Genomic DNA, 20,832 nt, shown 5'->3' with positions numbered 1-20,832 from the left:
TCCTTTCCATTCTGTCCAGGAGTGTAGTCTGGAGCGGGTAGGCAGTTGGCAGATCTCTTGTAGGACTGGGAGATTTTCAGAAGAGCTTTCCTTGCACGGGTCCACAATCCTCAGCACTGTTGGACCAGGGCAGCAGCTGATGGCACCGAGACATCTTTCTCCAGGGCCCTGAAGAGAGGGAGTTGGTATCCAATTGGAGGGATTTTGAGAGGTGAAACAACGCAACCCAGCCTCCAATTGTTGGTTCACCCTCTCAGTTTGGCTGTTGCTCTGGGGGTGATAACCAAATGTCAGATTAGCTGCAGCCCCAATTAGCTCAAAGAAAGCCCTCTAAAATTGTGCTATGAATTGGGGCCCCTGGGTATACAGGCTGGTTTGTGGAAATCCAAAATCTTTGAATACCTTCGTTAACGGTGGTGAGAATAACAGTGGTACCTTGGGAGTCTGGCAACCCGATGACAAAGTCTATGGGGGCGTCTGACCAGGGGCACCGATGTACGGGCAGAGAATGAAGGAGACCAGTGGGAAGAGCATTGAATGACTTCTGTTGGGAGCAGACAGAGCAAGAAGAGACAAAATCACGCACATCCTTCTTCATCTCTGGCCAATAAGACCTGACCTGAGAGGGAGTCAGGCTTCTTGTTTTTAGAACTGGGCCTGTATGACAATTACATTTGAAGCGGGTGAAGAACATCACCATATTATGGCATGCAAAATATGGCCTGACATGGATTTAGCCTTCTAGCAGACTTGATGTACGGCAGGTTCTTGTGGTTGGTCCAAATCAGGATCGGAAGGACTGTCCCCTCCAGTCAGTGTCTCTACTCTTCCAGTGCCACTTTAACCACCAGCATCTCCTGGTCCCCCACAACGTAATTTGTTTCTGCAGGGGACAGTTTTCTAGAGAGGTAAGCACATTGATGAACCTTACCATCCTCACTCAACCTCTGGGACAGGACAGCACCAATCCCCATATCTGAGACGTCCACCTTAACAATTAATCATTCTGCTGGGTTGGGCAAGTTGAGGAGTGGAGCTGCTGTGAAGGATTCCTTCAGGCGCTGGAAGGCCTTCTCTGCAGATAAAGACCACTGAAAGACAGACTTGGAAGAGGTTAGAGCATGGAGGGGGCTGCCTGTGGCCATGCTGAACCCCTTAATGAACTTACTATAGAAGTTGAAAAACCCCAGAAAACGTTGCAACTCCTTAAGGAACATAGGGGAAGGCCAATTAAATACATCCAGTACTTTTGTACTCCAATCTGACCATTGGAGATTATGTAGCCTAAAAAGGTCACCTGGTTCTTGTGAAATTCAAACAGCTCAGCTTTCACGTATACAGTGGTATGAAAAAGTTTAGGCACTCCTCAGAGGCTGCATAATAATTTACTCTGTCTTCACAGGAAATGATCACATTGTCATGCCATTAATTTTCTAAGAGAAGCTGAGTACTGGGGTATTTCCCAGACAAAGATTTTTAGTGTAGCAATATTAAGTTGTATGAAATTAAATCACACATGAAAAATAGCCTGTAAAAAAATGTGGGCACCTTTGTCATTGTCACCTGTAACTACTTAGAACTGATTAATTGGAACACAAATTGGTTTGACGAGATCATTAAGCCTTGAACGTCATAGCCAGGTGCATCAAATCATGAGAAAAGGTATATAAGGTGGCCAATTGGAGGTTGTTCTCACTGATTCTCCTCTGAAGTATGGCAACATGGGTGCCTCGAAACAACTCTCAAATGACCTGAAAACAAAGATTCTTCAACATTATGGTTTAGGGGAAGGCTACAAAAAGCTATCTCACAGATTTCAGCTGTCAGTTTCCACTGTGAAGAACATAGTGAGGAAATGGAAGACCACAGGCATGGTTCTTGTTAAGGCCAGAAGTTGCAGGCCAAAAAAAATATCGGAGAGGCAAAGTTGAAGGATGGTGAGAATGGACAAAGACAACCCACAGACCACCTCCAAAGACCTACAACATCATCTTGCTGCAGATGGTGTCGCTGTACATCGTTCAACAATTCAGCCATATGGGAAAGTGATACGGAAGAAGCCTTTTCTGCACACATGCCAGAAACAGGGTTGCTTGAAGTATTGTTGGGATGTCTGACCTTATGCTACTCACACACTTGTACAGTTGATAATCATGCTGTTTTAACCTAATGAACCACTCTTCCATGTTTTTATACTTTTATGATGCTGTTTGGATTTAATGAACACCCACACGAATTAAGTAGCTACTGCACAATGTAATAAGAATAGCGTATAGACATGATTGAAAAACACTTATGATGAAATATCTTTATACGGTATATTATATAATCATGGCCTTCTAATTAATGAATGAAGAAGATACACTGGGGTTGTGGGGTTTGTGGTTTGTGTCTGCTCTCCTTTCTCTTCCACAGAAACCAGGGACCATCAACAGCTTTCTAGGGGCTGATCGCGAGAATGGAGTCAGATAACACGAGGAGGGAGTGTGCAACCCGGAGAAGACTACACCAACATACCTCATTTCCTTTGTTTAACCATAACATAAGCTGGACCAGGGAAAGATAGAGCATCAGACTTTGTGAACTGAGGCTGAAGTTGTCCGCTGATCAGGGAAACATAGTCTGGTCCAGAGCTCTTTTTTATAGTATATTTTGCTGTTAGATGTGATAATAAAATATATGAAATTGATTTGGACGTCTCCTGCATCCTTCATCAAACGAATGCACAAGTTCATTTTGGGAACTCAACAATTTGGTGACCCTGACGTGATGAAGGCAGAACTTTTATAAAAGGATAGAATTGATTTTAACTTTGAGACCAAGGTGCTTAAACAGACAACTCGGACATAAGGTAAATGAACAAGGCCTCACCTGAAGGGCAAGCAGATCCCTGTTTGGCCAAATATCTGGCACATTGGGACTTTCAAAAGTAACATTGAGCCATGTGTCCACATTGTCCCAGGGTTAAGCCCTAAAAGTCCCATAACTTGACATTGCCAAAAAATAGTGAAGTTTGTAGGTCATTTAAAGGATCAGAGGTGCAAACGTGTCAGTAAATCCAAGATTTAAGTATTAATTTGTTTTTTACTCTGAGAGAGTAAAAGCCTTAAGCTCTCGTCATAAATTCCATATTGGAGGTTAGAGAGTGATCCAAGAGACTGGGGAGTTGGAGACTCTAGCTGGTCTGAAACCTCGGTATCATACTATTTTTCTATGTGGGGAAAATGATTGGGGTGGTAGTTACAACAATGTCTCGGGAGTGTTGCATTGAGTGTTTGGGTTGTAAACATGTGTAGTGGAAACCTAAAGGTGCTAACACAAAACACATCTCACTGAAAAAATGAGTGCAGCTCATTGGGTCAGTGGCTCGGGTGAACTCCATACACACTGAGTGGCTCAAGACTATACACAACTGAAGGGTCAGTTGCTTGGATGAATTCCATATAAACTGACTGGCTGTTGGGGAGTAGAGTTTAAAAAAAGGGGTCCAAATTAGATAAAATCTGTTTTTCAGGGAAAAGCACAGGAGAACCCATAACTACGGAGAGTAAGTGAACGAACCTGAACAGGAGGTAAGTATACCACACACACACATACACCTAGGATGGACGGTTCATTTGATAGAGTGTGAAGAGTTTGGTGACTATGATTCTAGATCCATGATGTCACAGACAATAGGTGAGCAATTGAAACAAATGATGAGTGGACAGGCATGACAAGCGAGACAGAAACTAAATAATAAAATTGATGCTTTGTGGGGAGAATGGAAACAGGAGGAGAGAGGTCCAGTGGAGGACAGTAGGGGTAGTTATTGCAGTTTTTAACACAGCTTGAGGCAACTGTGAAACAGGAGCTAGATAAGCATAAGAAAAAGCAACTAAAGGTGTTCCAAAAGAAATCTTGGGTGAAAGAACTTCTTAAGAAAGTTAAAACAAGAGCACTGATTCACCAACTAACTCTAGCCTGCATTGCACTTTATGCAAAAAAAAGAGGCCCAACACATACAAATAAAAAACAGGAGGCCCAGGGGCCAACTCCCTCTGCCCCTCCCACTGTGTCTCTCTACCCACAGCTAACCTGCTCTGCTCCACCACCTTATCAAATGCCGTTAGTACAAGTGAAGGGATTGCTTGAGATGGAGGAAATGAATGGGGATCGAAAAGAACAATATCTCCAAGAATTAACCAAACCCCAGCTTAAAGAGCTATTGCTTATAAAAGAAAAAAACACTGAATCACAACAACATACGTAAGAATTTATTGATAGGCCCAGTGCTACTCAAAGACAATATGATCAATACATGTACAAAGGTGACAATCAACAGAAAAAAGAAAGGGGACCATCAACTAGCACTCCACACATGGGACATATGGTGAACACACCTATAGCGAGAAAGAACATCAATAACACCCGTAGGCACACAAGAACCTTTCTCCACTAGAATACAAAGAAAGGGATCTCCTGTGACTCAGACATCGTAGGAGAGTGTAGGCAACGTGTGGGAAGAGATTTGAAACCTGGAGGGCCAGATACAAACACTGCATAATTCTGTTTTACAAACAATCACAGATAAAAAAGGACCGTCTAACAGTAATGAGGGGTCCAAGATAGATGTAAGCCCACTTCAGAGTGAATCAAACTCACAGGAGGATGGTAGTGACACATGCAGATGCCACTGATGGACGGAAGCAAAGGGGGCAAAGGTTATCAACCCTTCACATTCACTGATATGAACTGTCTGCTTGACAAAATGAAGGAGGGGGACCGTGGATGAATAAATTTTGTCAGTTAACAATGGGGCACACGTTAGCCGTGGGAGATTGGAGAGAACTGCTAGGCACTCAAGTTGGTGGGCATGAGGTGTATTTAGTTGAAACTATACCTAAAACTGGCCTCTATAAGCAAGAAGAGCCATTTTAAACAGGCCACACAAATAGGAAATCCCATGTGTCAGAAATATCCAGTCCCACAGGGTATAGTACACTCTCTGGTGGTCAACATAGATGAGAAAGAAGATGTCCCCTCCTTTTTGATTAGATGCAAATCTCTGTGGTCTGATGCTACAGGCTTCTATCCTGGTTCAGATCCACTGCCATGTTTAGACCATGTTTAGAAAAGCTGTTATGGATGGTATGCCAAGATCAGTCAAGACGGCCATGGAAGATAACCCTGATATACCTAGCTGTGACTGTGAGAAGTGGGAGAAGTATCTGGCTCACCACTTAAAAACTCATTGTCTTAAAGTCACGGCAGAAAATACAGAAATCCAAGCACAGCAGGCTCAGTTGTTAAAATTGCAACTAGATTCAGCACGTTAACAACTTTGAAAAAAAAAAAAGCAGACCAAACAGATGGTGCAGCAGCAAGGCACGTCTAATGACTCACCAGATCTCTATCCTATTCCTAATTGGTCAACTCAACATCAATATTTTGAAATGACAGCAATGGCAAGAGGACAGGCGGGGGACGTGGGAGGTCATGCTGGTTCCGGGGAGGTTGCAGGGGGACAAGGGGAGATAGCTGGTTAAGACATTATGACTCACGAGACAATTGTTACTGCTGCGGACAGCCTGGACACTGGGCTAATAGGTGCCCCAATGGGCCCTTCTTGCTTCAGTCAGTCAGCGCTGAATTGTTGACTCTGCAACAGTTAGTTCCATCTCCAGCTCCCAAAAACATTGTTTATAATTTCTCTGTTCAGTCTGCCAAATTGCCTGTTCCTCCTAACCAGTTTCTCCTCTACCCAGGATCACCTGCACCCTTCACCCAGACTCCAGCTATCTGCACTCCAGCTCGGCTCTGCCCTCCTGCCTACTACACTCCTCCAACCATCATCTGCCCCTTCATCTGACCCTCATCATCTCTTGTAATAAAACTCTTTATAACCACCATTCTGCCTTCTGTCTCTGCCTTAGAGACCACCAACCTGGTCCGTAACACTGCCTCTCACAAAACCTTTGCTTGTGCGTGTGGCCAGTCAGATTTTCTATCACCAGTTTGTAAACTCTGAGAATTGTCCCGTTAACTTAATGGGCAGGGACTTGTTGGTGAAAACTGGTGCTTCTGTGCTCTGTAGTCCAGACGGACTGATGCTGGCATTTCCTAATGGTTTCACAACAAACTGTTCTAGTCCATCCCTCTCCACCACCTCACACATGATGTTGGCCTCCAACAACTCTCCTCCAGCAACTTTCTGGGCTGACATTTATTGGGGTTTGATCACTGCTGAAGGCCCCTCACACAATGGCATAATCTCTTTGTTTACTCAGTGGCATCGCTGGTTACAGACTCGGCATCCCTATTCACTTCCTGCTGATGGGATGTCACATTGTTTTGATAGAGATAGCAATGATGTTTACCAGGACGCCTTCTATAGTGAAGAGGAAGGCATGAGTTGGCATATTCAAGCTGACTCGACGCCACGCCCTTGGGCCCAACTGACACCTGATCAAAATGTATGGTATGAGATGAGTGCTGAGGCAGTTCCTCACGTCACTCTTCTCGTGCATGCGGCTCATCAAGCTAAAGATTTGGGCCCCATGTGTAAACGTCTCATGACAGTGTCTGATTGGTCTCCTACGCAAATTCCCGGTCTAAAATTGAGAGATTTCATGGATGAGAGAAAACTGATCATGAGTCTGCCGAGTGCATGTTGTCTTCGCTGCTGTCTGGCCTGTGGTTGCAGGGCTCTACAGATGTTGGTTTTTGTTTGTCAGTCTCACCCATCACATTTCAACACAGTGCACTCCGACCAATTGGCAGACTCGATCAGCATAAACCTGCGGCTGCACTAGACATATGGGACACAGTTGAAGGTCTTTTGAAAGTAGGAGTTTTAGAGAGATCTGATTCCAGCTGGAATACTCCTATTTTGCCTGTTGAAAAGAAAGGCACAAGGAGGTATTGCATGGCACATGACCTTAGGAGCATAAATGCTGTCACCACCACTCCCATGGTTCCTGTTCCTAATCCCTACACAGCCATGTCCTCTCTTACTCCAAGTCAACAGTGGTTCTAATGCATTGACCTTGCTAATGCTTTCTTTTGTCTCCCACTAGCAGAAGGAGTGAGGGATGTCTTCTCTTTCACTTATGAGGGTCAGAAACTCAGATACACATGGCTCTCACAAGGCTTTATTTTATCTCCAGGCATTTTCAATCAGGTTTTGAAGCAACAGCTGCAAAGCTTATCTTTGCCGCCTTGTGTTGTGTTGACTCAGTATGTCAATGATTTATTGCTAGCAGCCCCGTTGCCACAATCCTGTTTGCAGGCTACACAGTCAGCAATGATAGATAATTATGTGAGAGAGTGTTCAGTGTGTAATGTATATAATGTAAAAAGTACTGTGAAACCCCATGAAGGGAAATCCCCTTACCTAAGTTGCCAGGTTAGGAAATAGTGATTGATTACACTGACATGACAGATAGAGAGGTTACAGATACTTGTTGGTGGCCGTGGATGCATACATAGGCTGGCCTGAAGCTGTACCTAACAAGAACGAAGATGCAAAGTTTGTGATGTGATGTCATGGATTTCGAGTGAGGATTAGATCAGATGATGGCACACACTTCCAAAATATCTACGAGAAGTATAAAAAGCTTTGGGCCTGAGACATGCATTTGGCACAGTGTATCAACCCCCATCACAAGGTAATGTAGAAAGGATGAACAGAAATCTGAAGGACAAATTGGTAAAAGTGTTTACAGAAACTAAGTTGTCATGGGTAGATGCACTACCTATTGCATTAATGGGCATCAGGAACGGTCATGGGTAGATGCACTACCTATTGCATTAATGGGCATCAGGAACGGTGTGAATAGAATGACGGGGTTCAAACCATTTGAACTAACCTGGGGGCATCAATTTCCAGGTCCAAGTATAACAACAAGTGCAAGTTGCTATTCTTTCCTATTCACTCGATTGATTCGACAGTAAATTGTTGTCACACTAACACTGGTATAAAACTCAATATCTCCCCCCTTTCCTAAGCTTATAGCCAAGACAAGAAGCATAGTCATTGGCAGCAGCCCCTGGTTCACCACCGACCAGTTCACTTTTCCAACAGGTTCTCCCCACTCAGCGACACACCCACTGAAAAGCCAACTCTAGTGATTGGCGATTCTATTCTGAGGAACATGAAGTTAGCGACACCGGTGACCATTGTTAAGTGTATTCTGTGAGCCAGAGTAGGCGACATCCAGTCTTATCTGAAACTGCTGGCTAAGGGTAAAGGAAAATATGCTAATATTGTTATTCATGTCGGAAGTAACAACAACTGACTTTGCCAGTCAAAAGCCACAAAAATTAATGTGGAATCAGTGTGTACTTTTGCTAAAACGATGTTGAACACTTTCTATGGCCCCCTCCCCAGTCAGACCAGTGATGATGTATACAGCCGCATGTCGCCATTTAACTGGTCGAGGTGGTGTCCCAAAAACAATGTGGGCTACATAGATAACTGAAAGGCTTTCTGGGGGAATCCTGGTCTGATTAGGAGAGATGGTGTCCATCCCACCGTGGATGGGGTCGCTCTTATTTCTAGGAATATGGCCAATTTTATTAGAAATCCAAAACCCTGACAATCCCAAGTCGAGACCAGGAGGCAGAGCTGCAGTTTAACAAGCTCCTCTGCGCAAGAATAGAATAGAGTCTCTGTCTATGTTTAGGTCTATAGAAACTGTCTGTCCTCCGACCACCTAAATACTAAACCCAAATTAAAAGAGGAGCTAAAAACAAAAACTTAAAACAGTCACGAATTCGGTCTAAAATAACACTGCAATTAAATGTGGACCGTTGAATATTCGATCACTATCATCAAAATCTAGTTAGCTAATTAGTTAATGATCTCATAACTGATCATCGAATTGATTTATTTTGTATAGCAGAAACGTGGCTGCAGAAGTATGACAGTATTAATGAAGCTACACCCCCCACTCATGTTAATTTTCATATCCCTTGTACCACAGGTCGAGGACGGGGGTGGCTCGGATATTTCAATCAAGCCTATTAATCAACCCTAGACCAAAATCTGGCTGTAGGTCTTTTGAAAGCCTCATTCTTAGTCTTTCCCACTCAAACTGAAAAGGTGAAAAACCAGTTCTGTTAGTCACAGTATACCGTCCACCGGGTTTATATCAGAGTTAGTCCTCAGCACAGATAAAATCATTATTCTGGGAGATTTCAATATACATGTTGATGTAGAAAGCGACAGCCTTAGTTCTGGGTTTCTTTCTCTGCTAGACTCTATTGGCTTTTCCCAGTATGTGAATGAACCCACTCATTGCTACAATCATGTCCTTGATCTTGTTCAAACAATTTTTCCTCAAAACTCTCTCTTGACTGACCATTACCTTATTACATTTGAGTTTACTTTAATTGGCTGCACAGCATTGAGGAATAAATTCAGCTATAGAAGATGTTTATCTGAAGATGCTGTGGCTAAATTTAAAGAGAACATTCGGCCATCATTCCCAACAATACCATATCTAAATTCAAATGAGGATTTCTCCCATACACAGGTTGATGACCTTGTGATTAGCACTATGGTCACACTGTGTTCAAATTTTGACGATGCTGCCCCTCTCAAAAAGAAAGTAATCAAACAAAGGAGGCTGGCTCCCTGGTATAGTTCCCAAATTCGTGTGTTAAAGCAGACGTCAAGGAAATTCGAAATAAATTGGTGTTCAAATAAGTTGGAAGAGTCTAACAGAGCCTGGAAAGATAACGGAAAAATATATAAAAAAAAAAGCAGCAGTGCTAAAAGATCATATTACTCAGCACTAAGACAACAAGAATAACCCCAGGTTTCTCTTCAAAACCGTAGCCAGGCTGACAGAGAACCATAGCTCAGTTGAACCAGTGATCCCCTTAGCTCTAAGCAACGATGATTTCATGGACTTTTTATAGTCAGAGAAAGAATTCATCACCTCTTGCCTACATTCGACAAAAAATCTCCTACTGAATACAGGAACTCCTGAATCAACTGCAATGCCTCTTTTACATCTGGAATTATTCTCACCTCTGAATCTCTCAGAGCTAGCTTCTATAGTTTCATCATCCAGACCGTCAACCTGTCTATTAGACCCAGTACTAACTAGCCTCTTTAAAGATTTTTTACTTCATTGAGCCGGTCATTCTAGATCTGATTAATTTGACCTTTTCTTTGGGTTATGTACCTCAGACTCTTAAGACCACATTCATAAAACCTCATCTTAAAAAGCCTAATCTTGATCCAGATGTTTTGGCAAACTATAGACCAATATCAAACCTTCCATTCATTTCTAAAATCATTGAGAAAGCTGTACCAAAACAATTATACAACCACCTTTCACTGTTATGCAGACGACAATCAGCTGTACCTATCAATGAAGCCAAATGAAGTCAGTCAGATAGTCAGACTACAGACATGTCTTGAACACATAAAAGTCTGGATAACCCTAAATTTTTTACTTCTCAACTCTGACAAAATTGAAGCTATTGTACTTGGCCCTAAGCACCTCAGACAAATGTTATCTAATCATCTAATCAGTCTGGATGGCATTGGTTTGGCTTCCAGCTCCACTGTAAGAAAACTTGGAGTAACCTTTGACCGAGACATGTCCTTTGTCCCTCACATAAAACAAGTCAGTAGGGCAGCTTTCTTCCACCCGAGAAACAGGAAAATCAGAAACATCCTCTCTCAAGATGATGCAGAAAAACTAGTCCATGCATTTGTAACTTCTAGGCTGGACTACTGTAAGTCATTACTATCTGGATGTCCAAACAAATCTCTGAAAGGCCTTCAGTTGATTCAGAACGCTGCTGCACGAATATTAACAGGAACTAGGAAAAGAGATCACATCTCTCCCGTGTGAGCTGCTCTTCACTGGCTGCCTGTAAAATACTGAGTAGAATTTAAAATCCTCTGTTAACGTATAAAGCTCTTAATGGCCAAGCTCCATCATATTTCAGAGAGCTCATAGTTCCTTAGTCTTAGTAGGCCACTCTACTCTAGAAACCACAAGTAAACCTCCATCTAGAGAGCAGTCTCCAAGAGTAAATCTGGAGGCAGATCATTCAGTCATCAGGCTCCTCTTCTATGGAACCAACTTCCAGTATTCTTCCAGTTTCCAGTTTGCGGTTGATGTGGAACATGCACCAGCCAACGTCCAAATGGAGCCGATTGATTGTATGAGTCTTTGCTGCAGTTTCTCTGTTTCCTCCCCGACACACTGCCCCAACTCCGTGCCCAAGCTGCTCAAATGCTCTCTATGTTTGGCAGCACATGTCTATGTGAGCAACTGTTCTCTTTGATGAAGATCAAACAAACAACAACAAACCACCACTAAGGAGTCGTCTCAGTGATGAACATTTTCACCCAGTCCTAAGGATTTACTCAGCTCAGAGCCTAACCCCAGACATTGGTTCACTTGCATCTAAGAAGAGATGTCAGGTATCTGGCTCGAACCAATGTACATCAGAGTAAATCAGAGCAAACTGAGTTTGAATGAATGTTGTCTTTATGCTGGGGGGGCAGCAGGGGGACCTCTTAAGATAGACAGACTCTTGGGAGAAGCAGAGGAACAAATCCAGGAAAAGGAAGTGTATTTAAGTGGAGGGTGTGGCCTGTTTGAGGTTCTGTGAGACCATGTGGTTTGTCCAGGTGAGTTGGTCTGTATTGGTTTGAGTTGACTTGTGCTTGCTCTCTGATTATAGGACTGTTCAGGTGAGTTTGTTTGCTGAATCTGCTAGTGTAGCTTGTCCAACACTGCAAACAAATGTAGAATAAATACTCAGGTACTAGTGTGCCTCTGTTCCCGCTTTGTTCTGGGCTCTTACAAACTGTTCCCATTTATTATCATGCTATTCAATCCTTGAAGATTCGCTTAGCAGTTGCCACAATTTAATTTTAATAATTTAAAGTATTCCATACAAACAATTGTGCAACCAGAATCCCAATTAAGTGTTCTTTATAAAGGAAAATAAGTACATTTTAACTAAACCAAAAATACTAAACAGGTAACACTCTGGCACCTATCATATATGAAGCAGTGATGGTGAAAGAAATCACCACTCTCATATGGTGTCTCTTGAAGTCAGCGTCTCTTTATTCAAGCGGTGCACACAACTGTCAAGTAAGAGTAGCTCCCCAAAGAGAAGCAACAGTTTTTATACACAAGGAGTCTGTGTCAGCAGTGTATTGCTTTGTAAAGCGTTCTGCTGGGAAACCTTGGGTCTTTTGTGTGAAATTATTTCCAGGTCTTAAAAGCAGCTGCTAATGTTTTGGTACACACAAGACAGCACAACTTCAGAATAAGAGCTGTCCCAAATTCATTACTCTGTTCAGAGGATATGATATACTGTTCTGGTAAAAAATAAAAACAAAGTGATAAACTTTTTTTTTTTTTTTTTTAGATAATGAACTTGAGCTATAAAAATTTTAAATGTCAAGTACTCCAGATACAAATTTAATAATTAATAATATAATAATAATTTAATTTCATTGAATCACACTGTACTGTAGCAACCATCAACACACTAAAATATATGGCATACTAAATAAATCACATTATAATTTATTATTAATATTTTTTTATTTTAGGTATTTACCACACACCGTGAAAGATAAATGTATAATGGAACATTCATGGACAAGAGTTTATTTTGTTGAACTTTAAAAACAAAGGAAAATTTAAATTAAAAAGAACTCAGACCAAAGAAATTATACAAATATCAAAATTGGCCAAAGAACATTTTCAAACATTTTTCCCATTCATTGTAATTACAATCATTCTGTTTGAAACTTTTAGGGAAAACCTTTGAATAATACTGGAACAGTTTATCATTTGAGAGCCAAATATGAATAGAAACTAAATTCAGTGATTTCACAATCACAAGACAGCAACACAATATTGAGGGATACACTGGAAGAATCATGTGAGCTAACTTAAGTTGCTGACTCCGTTTTCTACAATCGTGCACTTCTTCTCATTTGTTTGTGCTTTGAATATGTTGGCTCTGTAGTACTGCAACTCTTTGATACTCTCCTGTATATCATCCAAGGCCCTGAGAAAGGAAAGCAAAGTTTGGACTGTATTCAATTAAGCTCATTCCCTTGAACTTGAAAACTGAATGTGGATAAAAATCAATGAAATTTGGATTACAGATAGATAGATGTCATGAGAGGTTCATATCACATAGTGTATTTTTCTCACTGATTACCTGTGGTTGGCTTTCTTGTGAGGTACCATTTTGTATTCTTCCGGAAACCACCGCCTTAAAGTGTGTATATAACAAAAGTAATTTTTCAGGGAGACAATTGATCACATTATTCGCACAGACAGTGTGTCAGAAGCTACAAATATCGTTAATGGGTACTAAGTAAATGACATGGTGAGAATTCCAAAGTACCTAGTACTTAGTCGAGCCTAGAAAAAAGTGGATTGCGTTCATATTGTTTATAGACCTTTTGCATATGATGGAAAACAGGTAACAGAAACATGTATGAAGAATGCAAATACTTTTCCAGACAACCTGATATCTCAGCAAAATCTTCACATTGTATTAGTTTTAGCGTTAACAATTTTAAACCTGAGAAAGATTCTAACTTTTCACAACAGCACATTAACACTTCACTGAGACACAAACACTGACCTGCAAATCTCCTTAATGGTACTGACATCAATTATTCTGTAATGAAGGTGGTACATAAACTGTGGCATGTGCTTGTCCAGGAACCTCTTATCTGCATGCACAGAGTTACCTGCAAGAAGAAGAGCTCATTAAACATGAGTGTAGGAGCCACGTCAGCTGAATAACAGTTTGCTGCTGGTGCTTAAAAGTAACTCACCAGCAAGGGGACACTGTCCAGGTGGGGTGTGCTGTCTGACAAAGGACAGGAACTCATACTCTGCCTGTTCCAGGGTGATTTTACTGTCACGTACACCCTGAATCAGTCCTGACTGAAACATCATTAACACTGGCTGTTTACAGTGCATTCAGGACATCTTCAGACACATCCCTTCATCACATATTATCTTCATCATTTACTCAACTTAAAATTGCAAGCCATAACAAATATTTAGACACAGATTGTGAGTGTTCAATGAGAATTTCATTCAGTGGTTTTCAAAGTAGGAAGAATGCTTCCAACTTAAAAATGTAGGGTTAGGGTTTTAATAATCTCAGATATTCATGTGAAAAAATTGATTGACATTTATTCCTCAAGTCAGAGAGGAGGCTTTACACTTACGCCTTTCTACAGTTCATCCTGGCATCAATTATTTAGGCAGTGAGACACAAGACTCTAATGCTACTGCACACTGCCGTTCAAAAGTGTCCCATGCGAAGTGTGAACAGCCAGGTCGGGATTAATGCGACTTTGGTATTACTTGAGAGCAACTGTTGTCATAATACTGCGCTGGTGGGGGCGGGAGTCACAAAGTGGTCTTGGGGAGACACTGCAGTACAAGTACGCATCCACGCACACCTCTCCACAGACGAGGCAGCCATCGCTCCATAAAAAACCATGATTAAAAATGTGGCTTTCTTTCTCATCCTTCTACTCTTCATCAACATCTGCTCACGATTTCGACGACTTCCACTGCACAACAACTTCAAAATATAACCATGAACGCTCACTTCTGTTGCCTCCATGTTTACTTCCATATGACTTGATGCGTTCACACTCAAGTCTGATATATAGGACACATTTAAAGATAATGTGAACAGCAACACACACACAAACACAAAAATAATAATAATAATAATGATTCAGATATGGGAAGAAATCGGAATTGAGTATTAAGGCCTGCAGTGTGAACGTAGTCATTGTCAATATGCATCTATAGGGATTCAGGTCAGAGCTTCCTTTGTGACAAATTTTGTGTTGCCCAACATTAAGAGACATTCAAGTTTACCAGACTTATTTTAAAGAGATTTTTACAATCTGCGGAACTGACTGTCTCTGACGCATCTCTGCTTAAATGTCAGAACCATTATGCCCTTTAAACATGCATAGTAAATTTGACAACTGTTTTAAACAACTGTACACTCCCCTGAAGCCAAACATTGCCTTATTCTCTCACACAGCATGTTTAGTTTCGGCATAAAGCACCCCAAGATGGTGTAAAAGCTAAGTCCTTTTAAATATTAATTAAACTCCCAGCCAAAGTCAATTCAACAAAAAAAATATGAGCTGACATCTGATTTTACTAACAAAAATAAATGGCTTTTGTTCATTTACCTTCTGTTCAACATTAATTACAACTTACTCCATCATGGTGTCAGATCAGATCTAACTGAGCTAGATGTTTGTCAGACATTCTCAACTTGATCAAACTCTTTATATAATCAACCTGATCTCTGATCATGTCACAACATACACTCTTTAGAGTGAGCTGCATTTTACTGCATGCACACACATCATAAAAAGCAGCACACATACTATAGGAACTATTATTATCTTTTAGTTGAGAATATTTTTTTATCGAGCTATTTTTAATTGAATGTTGAGCCAAAGAATTGAGTCTAATCATGAGTTTTCTGAATTGCGCACTACTATTTAAAAATATCTGGATGTCAATGCACATACACATTTGCCCTTAATGAAACTGTAGTAGCTATAGTAGCTAAATAGGGTTTTGCAATAAAAATCTACTGATTGTATCTGCATCAACAAGCAGTACAAGCTGTCCAAGTCAAACACACCTTTCCTAAATACTGCATTACAACCCCTCTCAACATTTAGACATATGGCCTAATGAATCACAATATCCTACTTAGAGAATTTGTCATGACAAAATGGAGAGATGAGAAAAACAATGTTGCTATAGTTGTTTGATTAGTCAAAGCAACCAATCTACTTTAAACGCAACCCAGTGTCTTTCAGCTTCAAATCTATTTTCTTCAGTGATCACAAACTGGGCTCTATATAGTTTTCTTTATTGTAATATTTCAACTTTAGACAGTTTACCTTTCCATGATGCTCTTTACACCAGTCTGACATCCCTTCCAGCAGCTCATCTGGCTGGTTGATTATCAAGTTGGGTCCCTGCCAAGCAATAAAAGTTTCATTTGTTTCATTTACATTCAGACTGAAGACTATAAAATGCTATTTAGGTTTTTATTACCTGAGCCAAAATGTTAAGGTCAGAGTCTGTGATAATGCATGCCATTTCAATTATCTGGTCCTTCTCAATGTCAAGACCTGTCATCTGAAAATAAAAAAATACCAAACAACTTAATTCCTAGTGCAGAATCAGATTCAGGCTTGCTGTTGAGTAGACTTACACGTATTGGGAATTTGCTCTGGTGTTTTGGTGCATACCAAGAGACATGGTGAGCAAAAAAATATGAAGGAAGATAAGACAAAGTAAGTATAGTAGATCAGATAGCTTAAGTATCAGCCTGTAGCTTGCAAGCAGGCAGCATTTTGTTAAAATTTGAGGAGAACATTTTGAGGAGCAAGCATGAATGAGCAGTTCTGGTGGGGTTGTGTTTGGAACAATCCCATTTAAGCAGCCATTTTTTGGGAGTTTTATGAATATTGTATTATCAAAGGCTACTTTGCATAAATATTTTTAACTTAATTAAAGGAAGAATTAAAAATGATATAAATGAACTTAAACTGAATGTGAAGATATAACAGTTATGTTGCAATACTATGTACGGAAGTTTGTATACTAACCAGCTAGCCCCATGTGAATTTTTAGGGTGGAGTGTTCACTGTCGTCACTACAGTAAACAAAAATAACCCGCGTTCCTTGGAAAGGAAGACCTGAGGTCAGGATGGCAGGATGACTTATCGCTACTGGAGAGGTTGGTTGTAGCCAAATTAAAACTCTGCCCACTGACAATGGTTGTTTCAGTCAAGTTACTTCCACCAGGGGCACTGAAGGTAGTGGTCTGGACCCATAAATGACTGGTCTATGGAGGTCTAGTACCTTGTCTGGATGCAGTGGCAACTTGTAAATGTCTAAATATAAATTTCAAATTGTAATGCGTTGTCCATTAAGATCAAACAATGCACCACTCACCCTTTGCCCAATAAAAGATGTACAGTAACATAGTTAAATTGCGCAATTCAACTGCCAATATAATCTGTTGCTACATTCTTGTATTATTTACTTGACTATATATTGTGTCGACTTCTTTTTTCCCCTACCATCTCTAGCTATACTACACTAGATCACTTGCTAGGTAGTGTGTTGTCATCGCATCAAGTAAAAAGATAATAAAAAGTTGACTACAACCACAAAGACCACTCCACAGATCAGTCACTATGGTTTGTGAACTGTTGTTTTGAAGCCTCTGGTTTGGACATTGCCATCTTGCGTTTTTTTTTTTTGTTTGTTTGTTTGTTTTTTGAAACCAATATAAACCATAGGTGGGTCTAACCTGAACTTTACTTTCCCCAGCAGATCACTGCTTGGTGTACAGTCTGTCAATCACAGGGGAACCCACACCTTAATGTATACCCTGCTTTTTTGTCCATTTTCCCACAAATGTAACCATGATTTAAATAGGAGAAATTGTATAGGAGAAAACTTGTAAATAAGACTGTTTTCTCATATACTCCTGTAGGATCACACTTATTTTTTTTATTAACAGTAAGCTCTGCCCATGATTGTACCTTCTAAAATCTACACTCTTTCTAATGGCAGTCTTAGTTTCAATTTGCTGCCCTGGAACTTAGAACCACTTTCAGCAGCGCTAATGGTCAGTTATAGCAAACGTCGTCAGCGGACAGATCATTTATAACTGCCACCTCTGCTAATATACCGTCCAAGAGCCTACCTAACGTGTAGTTTGTAACGGTAGAAATGTTGCACAGATCCATTTAAAAAAATCCTTACTATTCCCTATTCATGGTGCTGAATTAACATTAGCAAGAATCGCACGTTTAACACCCATACAGTTTCGGGTTAATTAGCTTGCTGTAGCTAGCTAATTTGTAGCGACATTAGCAATCCTATACAGAAATGGTAATTTGTACTACACAACTACAACCCGGGTTTTGGCCGGTGACTTGCCTCCAGATCCACCCACACCATTCTCTGGGACATCGAAGCAGACGACATGTTGATTCTTCTGTAAAACTGACAGTCAAAATCGAAGCTGATTCTGCAATCCACGCCAGGGGCTCTCTCGAGTCCGGTTAATTGGTTTAGTACAGGGCTTAATCGTACGTTGTTCTGCACAACAATGGTACGGTATGAATGAAACACTGGTTCTGTACATTGAGAGACGGGCTGTCTTGTCTTACATAGGAACCCCAAGCGAGATAAGGACAAAGCCCAAGTCCGCAAACACACCAGCATCCTGCGCCGTTTTTCGACCTAAACTGCTGTAAAACACCTTCGTCACGTCAACCCCACAAACAACGTTACCTCTCGGCATGCTCGGCATAATATAACAGTCCACACGAGGCCGTGCTTAAACAGTTACTTTAGAACTAAAAAAGTTCTCGTGCCTCCGGTGGGCTGATGCCGGGCGTCAAAGTGTATCTGTATTTCTCCTTTTCGAACAAGATGGACCTGAATGCAAGAATGCTTGTATGCTCTATATGTGTGTATTTTTGGGTCTCTGTGTGTCACCTCTTTCCCAGAGTCATGTATGGACAAAGTGAACCACATTGAATTTTACCTTGTATGTGTGTGTGTGTGTGTGTGTGTCTGACTGTCTGTTGTGTGTGCATCAACATCAACATCAACGTCTGTGTGATTGTCTGTCTTTGCATGTTAGAATCAGAATTGTCTTTAATGGCCAATTTTGTGCACACAAATTAGGAATTTGACTCCGGGTTCACTTTACTCTCAGCATGCAAGCGTTTATGAATGGGAAATACACAAGAAGATTAAATAACAAATATTAAAAAGATTCAAGCAAAAATATAAATTAGGAGGGATGAGAGAGAGAAATCAGTAAAAAAATATAACCTTAAATATTAATTTACAGTGCAGATAGAAAATGTGCAAATGTGCCAATGACCTGAGAATTAAATAAACCTGTTATTTACTGTCATGTACTTCAGTGTTTTAATTATACAGTGTTGATCATAGTGATAAGCCTGAGGGGAAAAAAACTCTGTGCCGGCTGGTTTTCACAAACAGCACTCTGTAGCCCCTACTCAAAGGGAGAAGTTTAAAAAGTTTATGTCTAGGATGTGAGGGGTCTGCAGAGATGTTTGCTGGTCGTTTTCTGACCCTGGACCTATACAAGTCCTGGATGGTGCGAAGATCAGCACTTCTTCTCTGCAGACTTTATTGTCTTGGGGCCTGCACACACGTCCTCACAAACACTGATGTAAGATGTCACAGTATCAGTGAGTTTGTTTAGGTCAGTGTTTGCAGCTTCAAAAACACGCCAATCCATGTAGTCAAACCAGGCGTGCGACTCCTACTTCAACTTCTTCAAAGTCTTTACCACAGGCTTAGATGTTTTTAATTTCTGTCTGTAGGTAGGTATGAGTTGAGCAGACAGTGATCAGAGAGTTACACGGGGGACAGCACAATAGGCATCATGTGGAGCTGTGTAACACTGGTCCAGTTTGTTAGTGTCCCTGGTGGGACACTTAATATGCTCTCTGTATTTTGGAAGTTCATGAATGACGTTTGCACTGTTAAAATCTGCAAGAATAATGATGAGGGAGTCTGCACAAATACTATAGACACCCATTTTTTTTTTTTTTTTGCCCGTTTGCTGTTTACGCCGCCAAAAATGCGTATCCGGTGGGTAAAATACATCGATCGAAACCGAGCTGCACGTTTTGATATAAAATTTGTTGGGTTTTTCTGAAAACCACACTGTGAAATCCAATAGCTGCCCTGACATAAATGAGTTAACTTAACTAGGTTAGCAAAATGCGGTTATTACTGGTGTATATGATTTAACAGTTACTTGCAGGTAAATAAAAAGGTAAAACACTTAGTGTTTACAGTGAAGATTGCTTTATTTTGAGTTAACCTCACCTGCAACAATGAGTAGTGAGAGTCCGGGGTTACGTGCACATGTGCAATAGAGTCTCCTGCTCAGCACCACACCAGGACAGGGCAACCTGCTAGCCTGCTGAAGAGACCCTTCAGCAACCCTGGATTTCGACTTGATTCAACTCTTTTGAAGAATATTAACGTAAGTTATCAATTAATTTTGTCTGTAAATGTGTTTTAATGCCTGCTACGTGTACGTTAGCATTAGCTACCTAATGCTAGCTGCTGAACAGAAACAGCTAATAATTTTAGTAGTGTTACGACCCTCTATGCCCAGTCTGCCTGTGGCTTTAATTTGTGTGGCTGCTCTGTTTCTGCAGGTACTGGAGGTGGGTGTGGCAGCATCATCAGGAACACTGGCAACACCTGGGGCTCTGGGTGCCAGTGCCTCTTCAAAAAGCCTTTATAGTGCAGTTGCTGCTGTCTCTCCACCCTGATACACCATTTTGGCTGTTGGGTTAACATTTTTGATTTGCTTTTCTGCACCCTACAATATTACATTCATACACTCTTCCACTCATGCACTCACCTACACTACTGATTTCACTGATTACACATGCCATTGTTAGGTTAGGTTTTTTCTCTCGTTGTGTGCATCTCCCTTCTTTGTCATGACCGTGTGGCCCGGTAGGTGACAGTAGTACTTTATTAAAGACAGCTGGGAGGTCCATATAAAATAGAAATCAATTAAGAAATCAGCTGACACACCAGTGGCTCCATAATCTGGATGTGTATCTGATCATAGTGCAGGGTTGGATAGACCAACAACAATGCTATTTTCAGAGTCATGTAACCAACACATACAACTGTAAATTAGGTTTCGTAAAACAGCAGAGCAGGTGGGTGCACCAACACTGACCAACAT

At 41.0% G+C, this 20,832-nt stretch overlaps 1 protein-coding gene across 1 annotated transcript; it reads right to left on the bottom strand.

Moving 5' to 3' along the window:
* Positions 1-12,072: 12,072 nt before the first annotated feature.
* On the bottom strand, positions 12,073-18,403 carry smfn (small fragment nuclease). Its single transcript, XM_029519356.1, has 7 exons — positions 18,012-18,403; positions 16,110-16,193; positions 15,953-16,030; positions 13,829-13,940; positions 13,633-13,741; positions 13,201-13,254; positions 12,073-13,044 (listed from the first exon to the last, which is right to left on the bottom strand). Exons 1-7 carry the CDS (start codon positions 18,297-18,299, stop codon positions 12,921-12,923), a joined length of 849 nt encoding a protein of 282 aa, XP_029375216.1. The 5' UTR covers positions 18,300-18,403; the 3' UTR covers positions 12,073-12,920.
* Between the last annotated feature and the right edge of the window lie 2,429 nt (positions 18,404-20,832).

This window comes from Echeneis naucrates, chromosome 14, assembly GCF_900963305.1.
Source record: "Echeneis naucrates chromosome 14, fEcheNa1.1, whole genome shotgun sequence".
Taxonomy (NCBI): domain Eukaryota; kingdom Metazoa; phylum Chordata; class Actinopteri; order Carangiformes; family Echeneidae; genus Echeneis; species Echeneis naucrates.
This window is presented reverse-complemented; position numbering and strand designations above follow the sequence as displayed.

Bases quoted from the DNA above. Each gene is read 5' to 3' on its own strand.
- smfn (XM_029519356.1), bottom strand. From the start codon at position 18,299: ATGCTGGTGTGTTTGCGGACTTGGGCTTTGTCCTTATCTCGCTTGGGG. The intron at 13,941-15,952 runs GTAAACTGTCTA...ATGATGTTTCAG, and splicing joins GTAAAGAGCATCATGGAAAG to TCAGGACTGATTCAGGGTGT. The intron at 13,255-13,632 runs GTCAGTGTTTGT...ACACACTTTAAG, and splicing joins ACCATTAAGGAGATTTGCAG to GCGGTGGTTTCCGGAAGAAT.